The sequence below is a fragment of the Notolepis coatsorum genome, assembly GCF_963971535.1.
Source record: "Notolepis coatsorum genome assembly, chromosome: 5".
In the NCBI taxonomy this organism is placed as follows: Eukaryota; Metazoa; Chordata; class Actinopteri; order Aulopiformes; family Paralepididae; genus Notolepis; species Notolepis coatsorum.
In genome coordinates, this window is record NC_140169.1 from 55,927,740 (window position 1) to 55,937,960 (window position 10,221).

The 10,221-nt window shown below is 41.9% G+C and overlaps 1 protein-coding gene across 1 annotated transcript in view; it reads left to right on the top strand.

Moving 5' to 3' along the window:
- The window catches only part of syne2a (spectrin repeat containing, nuclear envelope 2a), a gene marked incomplete at its 5' end in the record, with an annotated part of 351,160 nt that extends 341,352 nt beyond the window's left edge, over positions 1–9,808 (top strand). Inside the window, 2 exons of the mRNA XM_084314110.1 lie at positions 4,916–4,986; positions 6,889–9,808. Coding sequence (XP_084170236.1) covers positions 4,916–4,986; positions 6,889–7,108 — 291 coding nt within the window. The 3' untranslated portion in view covers positions 7,109–9,808. The remainder of the gene's footprint in view (positions 1–4,915; positions 4,987–6,888) is intronic.
- Between the last annotated feature and the right edge of the window lie 413 nt (positions 9,809–10,221).

Consider the following 10,221-nt stretch of genomic DNA (forward strand, 5'->3'; position numbering starts at 1 on the left):
AGACTTTAAAGGGATTTAGTTCTGCTGTTTGACCGATGACCTGTAGACTTTAAAGGGATAGTTCTGCTGTTTGACCGAGGACTCTGTAGACTTTAAAGGACAGTTCTGCTGTTTGACCTGAGGACTCTGTAGACTTTAAAGGGATAGTTCTGCTGTTTGACCCGAGGACTCTGTAGACTTTAAAGGGATAGTTCTGCTGTTTGACCCGAGGACTCTGTAGACTTTAAAGGGACAGTTCTGCGTTGACCCGAGGACTCTGTAGACTTTAAAGGGATAGTTCTGCTGTTTGACCTGAGGACTCTGTAGACTTTAAAGGGATAGTTCTGCTGTTTGACCTGAGGACTCTGTAGACTTTAAAGGGATAGTTCTGCTGTTTGACCCGAGGACTCTGTAGACTTTAAAGGGATGAGTTCTGCTGTTTGACCCGAGGACTCTGTAGACTTTAAAGGGATAGTTCTGCTGTTTGACCCGAGGACTCTGTAGACTTTAAAGGGATAGTTCTGCTGTTTGACCCGAGGACTCTGTAGACTTTAAAGGGATAGTTCTGCTGTTTGACCTGAGGACTCTGTAGACTTTAAAGGGATAGTTCTGCTGTTTGACCCGAGGACTCTGTAGACTTTAAAGGGATAGTTCTGCTGTTTGACCCGAGGACTCTGTAGACTTTAAAGGGATAGTTCTGCTGTTTGACCTGAGGACTCTGTAGACTTTAAAGGGATAGTTCTGCTGTTTGACCTGAGGACTCTGTAGACTTTAAAGGGATAGTTCTGCTGTTTGACCTGAGGACTCTGTAGACTTTAAAGGGACAGTTCTGCTGTTTGACCTGAGGACTCTGTAGACTTTAAAGGGATAGTTCTGCTGTTTGACCGGAGGACTCTGTAGACTTTAAAGGGATAGTTCTGCTGTTTGACCTGAGGACTCTGTAGACTTTAAAGGGATAGTTCTGCTGTTTGACCGAGGACTCTGTAGACTTTAAAGGGATAGTTCTGCTGTTTGACCCGAGGACTCTGTAGACTTTAAAGGGATAGTTCTGCTGTTTGACCTGAGGACTCTGTAGACTTTAAAGGGATAGTTCTGCTGTTTGACCCGAGGACTCTGTAGACTTTAAAGGGATAGTTCTGCTGTTTGACCTGAGGACTCTGTAGACTTTAAAGGGATAGTTCTGCTGTTTGACCTGAGGACTCTGTAGACTTTAAAGGGATAGTTCTGCTGTTTGACCTGAGGACTCTGTAGACTTTAAAGGGATAGTTCTGCTGTTTGACCTGAGGACTCTGTAGACTTTAAAGGGATAGTTCTGCTGTTTGACCTGAGGACTCTGTAGACTTTAAAGGGATAGTTCTGCTGTTTGACCTGAGGACTCTGTAGACTTTAAAGGGATAGTTCTGCTGTTTGACCCGAGGACTCTGTAGACTTTAAAGGGATAGTTCTGCTGTTTGACCCGAGGACTCTGTAGACTTTAAAGGGATAGTTCTGCTGTTTGACCCGAGGACTCTGTAGCCTTTAAAGGGACAGTTCTGCTGTTTGACCCGAGGACTCTGTAGACTTTAAAGGGATAGTTCTGCTGTTTGACCTGAGGACTCTGTAGACTTTAAAGGGATAGTTCTGCTGTTTGACCGGAGGACTCTGTAGACTTTAAAGGGATAGTTCTGCTGTTTGACCGAGGACTCTGTAGACTTTAAAGGGATAGTTCTGCTGTTTGACCTGAGGACTCTGTAGACTTTAAAGGGATAGTTCTGCTGTTTGACCTGAGGACTCTGTAGACTTTAAAGGGATAGTTCTGCTGTTTGACCTGAGGACTCTGTAGACTTTAAAGGGATAGTTCTGCTGTTTGACCTGAGGACTCTGTAGACTTTAAAGGGATAGTTCTGCTGTTTGACCTGAGGACTCTGTAGACTTTAAAGGGATAGTTCTGCTGTTTGACCTGAGGACTCTGTAGACTTTAAAGGGACAGTTCTGCTGTTTGACCGGAGGACTCTGTAGACTTTAAAGGGATAGTTCTGGTGTTTGACCTGAGGACTCTGTAGACTTTAAAGGGATAGTTCTGCTGTTTGACCTGAGGACTCTGTAGACTTTAAAGGGACAGTTCTGCTGTTTGACCTGAGGACTCTGTAGACTTTAAAGGGACAGTTCTGCTGTTTGACCTGAGGACTCTGTAGACTTTAAAGGGATAGTTCTGCTGTTTGACCTGAGGACTCTGTAGACTTTAAAGGGACAGTTCTGGTGTTGAACCCGAGGACTCTGTAGACTTTAAAGGGACAGTTCTGCTGTTTGACCCGAGGACTCTGTAGACTTTAAAGGGGTAGTTCTGCTGTTTGACCCGAGGACTCTGTAGACTTTAAAGGATAGTTCTGCTGTTTGACCTGAGGACTCTGTAGACTTTAAAGGGATAGTTCTGCTGTTTGACCTGAGGACTCTGTAGACTTTAAAGGGATAGTTCTGCTGTTTGACCGAGGACTCTGTAGACTTTAAAGGGACAGTTCTGCTGTTTGACCTGAGGACTCTGTAGACTTTAAAGGGATAGTTCTGCTGTTTGACCTGAGGACTCTGTAGACTTTAAAGGGATAGTTCTGCTGTTTGACCTGAGGACTCTGTAGACTTTAAAGGGATAGTTCTGCTGTTTGACCTGAGGACTCTGTAGACTTTAAAGGGATAGTTCTGCTGTTTGACCTGAGGACTCTGTAGACTTTAAAGGGACAGTTCTGCTGTTTGACCGGAGGACTCTGTAGACTTTAAAGGGACAGTTCTGCTGTTTGACCTGAGGACTCTGTAGACTTTAAAGGGACAGTTCTGCTGTTTGACCGGAGGACTCTGTAGACTTTAAAGGGATAGTTCTGCTGTTTGACCCGAGGACTCTGTAGACTTTAAAGGGATAGTTCTGCTGTTTGACCTGAGGACTCTGTAGACTTTAAAGGGACAGTTCTGCTGTTTGACCTGAGGACTCTGTAGACTTTAAAGGGACAGTTCTGCTGTTTGACCGAGGACTCTGTAGACTTTAAAGGGATAGTTCTGCTGTTTGACCTGAGGACTCTGTAGACTTTAAAGGGATAGTTCTGCTGTTTGACCCGAGGACTCTGTAGACTTTAAAGGGATAGTTCTGCTGTTTGACCTGAGGACTCTGTAGACTTTAAAGGGATAGTTCTGCTGTTTGACCTGAGGACTCTGTAGACTTTAAAGGGATAGTTCTGGTGTTTGACCTGAGGACTCTGTAGACTTTAAAGGGATAGTTCTGCTGTTTGACCTGAGGACTCTGTAGACTTTAAAGGGACAGTTCTGCTGTTTGACCTGAGGACTCTGTAGACTTTAAAGGGATAGTTCTGCTGTTTGACCTGAGGACTCTGTAGACTTTAAAGGGGTAGTTCTGGTGTTTAGATTCGATTCGATTCGATTGTACTTTATTATCATTATATTTGCATACAACAGGATTTGGGACTCAAACTTAAGGTGCCGTAGTGCAATATAAAATCACACAGGTAATAAAAGAGAACCATAAAATACTGTACAGGAAACATAAAATACTGTACAAGAAACATAAAATACTGTACAAGACACATAAAATACTGTACAAGAAACATAAAATACTATACAAGAACCATAAAATACTGTACAAGAAACATAAAATACTATACAAGAAACATAAAATACTGTACACGAAACATACAATACTGTACAAGAAACATAAAATACTGTACAAGAAACATAAAATACTATACAAGAACCATAAAATACTGTACAAGAAACATACAATACTGTACAAGAAACATAAACTACTGTACAAGAAACATAAAATACTATACAAGAACCATAAAATACTGTACACGAAACATAAAATACTATACAAGAAACATAAAATACTGTACAAGAACCATAAAATACTATACAAGAACCATAAAATACTGTACACGAAACATAAAATACTATACAAGAAACATAAAATACTGTACAAGAACCATAAAATACTATACAAGAACCATAAAATACGGGCGGCTACGTGGTGCAGTGGGCAAGGCGCTCACCACGAATACTGGAGACGCTGGGCTCGCCAGTTCAAGCCCAGCGCTGCACATTTGCTTTCAGTTTAGCTGGTCGTCCGTACTAATACACATTGGCCGTATTAGGGGGTGGGAAACTGATGGGTGGGGATCGGGCGTTGTGGACAGCGACTCCTACAGGTCGGTTGGTGCGCCTGCGCAGTAGAATCAGGAAGTGTCGGGGGCAGCGTGAGCCTCCCACGCGTTACTCCTCGCCACTGAGAGATCGAGCTGCGCAGGTGAAAAGATGCGACTGCTGTTACCTCAAGTACCGGAGGGGACTTGTGCTATGTATGACTTAGTCCACATTGCAGCCGGCTTGTGGGAGGCAAGAAACAGCGTCCGTGACAGGGGAGGGTAGAATTGGATGATGCGAAATTGGGATGGGAGAAAATAGAAAATGGGAGAAAAAGTGTATAAAAAAAGAACCATAAAATACTGTACAGAAGCATAAGATACTGTACAATGAACAATTGTATAGTATATTGACCTCCTTTGACCTCTCCCCTGACCTCCTTTGACCTGAGGACAGTGTGGACAAAGTCAATGAGGTCGCGCTCCTATCTGTACAAGTTGACACCACAGTGAGTGCACACAACGTGGACTTCAGTGAAACTCAGTGGTGCTAAGTTAGGCTCTCTCTCTCTCTCTCTCTCTCTCTCTCTCTCTCTCTCTCTCTCTCTCTCTCTCTCTCTCTCTCTCTCTCTCTCTCTCTCTCTCTCCTCTCCCCTCTCCTCTCCCTCCTCTCTCTCTCTCTCTCTCTCTCTCTCTCTCTCTCTCTCTCTCTCTCTCTCTCTCTCTCTCTCTCTCTCTCTCTCTCTCTCTCTCTCTCTCTCTCTCTCTCTCTCTCTCTCTCTCTCTCTCTCTCTCTCTCTCTCTCTCTCTCTCAGCAGGACTGTGCTGAAGGAGAGGGTGCTGACGGCTCTCAGGAGGACTCACAGAAAGGCTCCAGCACTAGAAGGTACGGGGGGAGCGGCCCACAGCGTGGCTTCTTGCCAGCTCGCCCTCAGCGGTGACACCTTACCTTACAGCCCGCTGATGCAGCCTCACTTAGAATCTGTCAATAAAGTTGACCACAGGGGGGGAAAAAACGATAAACTGTTATGTAAACTGTTTTCCTATTCGATTAGATTGTATTCAAATTAGGGATATTATCGGCCTACCGATATTATCTGCCGATATTGACATTAAAATGCGATATCGGAAAATATCGGTATCGGTTTCAAAAAAAAGAAAATACATTTAAATCTTTTTTTTTATTTACATTTCTATAACCTTTATTTACCCAGGCAAGCAAGTAAGAAAAAATTCAGATTTTATTTATTGTCAAAAGTATGCATAATGTTGTGTTAATTCCAAGACAAGAGATATGTAATGTTAATTACCTGAAATTATTCCGTTTTCTGGGCGGGAATCCCTGCATATATCGGTATCGGTTGATATCGGTTGATATCGGTATCGGAAATTAAGAGTTGGACAATATCGGTATCGGTAAAAAAGCCAACATCGAGCATCCCTAATTCAAATGTATTGTCATCATGCAGAATGAATGAATGAATGAAAACTTTATTTAACAGATTGCAGAATGGGTACAATACAGTACGGCTCAATACATACAATTGTTAAGGGGATGCAGACCTGAGAAAGACGTTTGTCTTGTTTCCATCAGGGTCCCCCATTTTCAATTCATATAGACATTTATGACATACACAACATACATGACATTTATGGCATAGGGACATATAGGTATTTAGTACTGATACATTTGTGACATAGGCGGTATTCAAATATACAGTACTGTTACCCCTAGATCCTGACAGAGTATATACATATGATGGGGAGGGGACTGTACATTAGGAGGGGGTGGGTGGGTGGGAGGGAAATATACATACGGCGGGGAGGGAATATATACATGCGGTGGGGAGGAGACTGTCTATTAGGAGGTGGTGGGGGTTTTGGGCATTTACGGTGGCCGCACAAGTACAGTACATCGAAAAGACGTTCGGCATCCAACCAGAGTGTAAATGTAACCGTAAAGTGCAACAGTAATATACAATGTACCGGTGATTAAAGTGGATATAAAATATATAAATTTGTACTACTGAGTAATAGTGCTAATCCGATGTATGTAGAGTTGTAGTATTAATACCCTCCTCGCTCCTCACCCTCCAACCCCTGCATCGCTTAGATGTTCACTTCTGGACATATATTATATTTTAGTATTATTATTTATTCTAAGCCGTCTCCCTTTCTCTGTAGTGTCCCCACCGTGTTGTCGTTGTGAAAGTCCATGTACTGTGTTTGTCCATTATACCATAATGTAATGTATGTAAAGCGCTTTGAGATACTTTTTGTAAGGCGCTATATAAAATAAATCTATTATTATTAGGGATGCTCGATATTGGCTTTTTTACCGATACCGATATCAACCGATACCGATATATGCAGGGTTCCCCCCCAAAACAGAATAATTTCAGGTAATTAACATTACATATCTCTTGTTGTGGAATTAACACAACATTATGCATACTTTTGACAATAAATAAAATCAGAATTTGTTCTTACTTGCTTGCCTGGGTAAATAAAAGTTTAAATAAATGTAAAAAAATTATAATAATAATAATATTTTGAAAACCGATATCGATATTTTCCAATATCACATTTTAATGCCAATATCGGCAGATAATATCGGACATCCCTAATTATTATTATTATTACTACAGTGATACAGGTATAAACACGACAGATATGTATATTTATGTTTGACGCCGTTACAGACTCCGCCTCTTAGAAGAAGACAGACCCCTGATGACGCCCCCCCCCCCCCCCCCCCCCTGTGTGTTTCTGTGACCCCTGACCTCAGGCTGGAGAGCAGGGAGCCGCCCCCCCCGCGCTCCTTCTTCCACCGCGTGCTGCGCGCCGCCTTCCCGCTGCACCTGCTCCTCCTGCTGCTCCTCGTCCTCCTCACCTGCCTGGTGCCCGTCCCGGAGAGCGAGCCCCCCTGCACCGCCGCCAGCAGCAACAACTTCGCCCGCTCCTTCCACCCCATGCTGCGCTACACCAACGGGCCCCCGCCCACCTGACCTCTGACCTCCTGACCTCCTGACCTCCTCCTTCCACCCCATGCTGCGCTACACCCACGGGCCCCCGCCCATAGATATATATATAACACTAGATGGCTCAAGGCGGAGTCTCCCGCGTTGTTGTTCACCGGCGGCCATCTTGCTTGAGTGGACTAACTGCTGATCTGCACAAAAACAAAAACTCGCTGAAATATTGACAGATTTACAAACTGTTTGGTTTATTATTACAAACGTTATTAACGTGGCTATGATTCTTGCTTCGAAGAATTTTTTGTTGACTGAGCTCTATATACAAGGACTAACACTAGACAACATGCTGTCATTCTCTAGTTGACTGACTGAGCTCTAGTTACAAGGACTAACACTAGACAACATGCTGTCATTCTCTAGTTGACTGACTGAGCTCTAGTTACAAGGACTAACACTAGACAACATGCTGTCATTCTCTAGTTGACTGACTGAGCTCTAGTTACAAGGACTAACACTAGACAACATGCTGTCATTCTCTAGTTGACTGAGCTCTAGATACAAGGACTAACACTAGACAACATGCTGTCATTCTCTAGTTGACTGACTGAGCTCTAGTTACAAGGACTAACACTAGACAACATGCTGTCATTCTCTAGTTGACTGAGCTCTAGATACAAGGACTAACACTAGACAACATGCTGTCATTCTCTAGTTGACTGACTGAGCTCTAGTTACAAGGACTAACACTAGACAACATGCTGTCATTCTCTAGTTGACTGAGCTCTATATACAAGGACTAACACTGGACAACATGCTGTCATTCTCTAGTTAACTGACTGAGCTCTAGATACAAGGACTAACACTAGACAACATGCTGTCATTCTCTAGTTGACTGAGCTCTAGATACAAGGACTAACACTAGACAACATGCTGTCATTCTCTAGTTGACTGACTGAGCTCTAGATACAAGGACTAACACTAGACAACATGCTGTCATTCTCTAGTTGACTGAGCTCTAGATACAAGGACTAACACTAGACAACAGGTATAAAATGGGTTTTTAAATGTATTTGCTGTATTTTGTATGTAAACACTGAAGTCAACAGAAACATCCATGCGGATTGGGGCTTTAAAAGAAAGACGTGTTGCAGTAACACAGGACAGGTTGTCCCTGACGACATTTTGTTGTTATTAACACGTCGTGTTTAAAAGTTTTTGGCGCCTGTATGTGTTAAGTTGTTATTTCAACCTATCTTTTTTTAAGTGTACATACATGAAGCATACATAAACATTATTAAAGAGTGTACATATTAAACACACACAGAGCAAACATAACAGCCTTATTGTATTGTTAGTTAGCACAACGCTCCACAAGGTGTGTGTAACAATAATACTTTATTTGTACACACACACACACACACACACACACACACACACACACACACACACACACACACACACACACACACACACACACACACACACACACACACACACACACACACACACACTCCGACTCATTATGCACACAACTGCCCCTGGAACAGTTTCAGGGCTTCAGTGCCTTGCTCAAGGAGACTTTAGTGGAGATGGTGCAGTGAGCACCGAATACACCGTCCTGTCAGGGAATCAAACCAGCAACCTGGTTACTGACTACCTCTGGCCCCATCCTGCCAGATAAGGATACCATCATATCAAATGTCACATTATAATAATACATAATAATACACTCCCACGTACAATACATAGGGATACCATCATATCAGATGTCACATTATAATAATACATAATAATACATGTCCATTTACAATACTTAAGAATACCATCATGTCAGATTAATATTCTCTGCAAAAAAAAACAATGTCCAAAATCAATGTTTCAACGTGTGCATTTATGTAACTTAAAACGGATCATAACTGTATCCTCTCTGCAAAGCCACACGCTATAGTCTTCATCTTGCTGAAGGTGTGATGACTCTCTACTGGGAGCCGCCCCCTCGTGGTGGAAGAGAAAGAAGGGGATGACTCATGTAAAGGATATTTTGCTCATCCCTTAAAGGAACACGCCAACATTTTGGGAAGTTTCCTCTACTGTGCGTTCAGTAGAAAGCTATCTGGCTGCACGTTAGCCTAGCTTAGCACAAATGAATGGAAGCGGACATGACTGGTTTGCCTTCGTGGAGAGGTGTTTGTTGGACAATGCCTAGGCTAACCGGCCATGTCCGCTTCCATTCTTTGTGCTAAGCTAGGCTATAACGTGCAGCCAGATAGCTTTCTAACTGGTATCTATCTTCTTGTCTCTCTCTCACTCTGGAGAAGACGATAAGCTAATTTCCCAAAATGTTGGCGTGTTCTTTTAAGTGTTTGTCTCAAGCCATGTGTCCAAAATGCACCGTAAATGTAAACAGTAGAGAGGGATGAGATTATAATAATCCCAGACGTTTCTTTGTGTCTTGTTGTGTGTTGATGAAACGTTTGCTTTATGAATTCAAACCATAATAATAATAATAATAATAATAACTTTATTTCATACAGGGGATTGCAGTTCAACGTGCTTTACATCAATAAGAAATAAAACATAAAATCAGTGTAAAACAAGCAAAAACCATGCCTCGCTATCGTGAACCGCTCATGTCATAGACATTTCCAACTATTATGTTTGTGACTTCAAAGTGAATGTTGCGTGGACATTTAATTTTCCTCAAACAAGTCCCCTGCTGGATGGATACGAGCACATTTTTAAACTTGTTGAACTTTTCTTTATATATATATATATATATATATATATATATATATATATATATATATATATATATATATATATATATATATATATATATATATATATATATATATATATATATTGGACTGCATTTGCGGAAAAAAAGTGTAGTTTTCCACACAGTAATAGGCACTAGTATTATATCACAGCACTAGTATATATCATAGCTAGTATATCACAGCAGCTAGTATATCACAGTTAATACACACTGGTTCAAATGTAACGTATGAAATGCCGCCAGTATAAAAATGAAGGCAGTTATATTGATATACATATAGATATATTTTTGAAAACACATTTTGTCACAGGGGTCCAGACTGACGTTCCTCCCAGTGCACTGTGGAGAGCGGGACACCGACTTA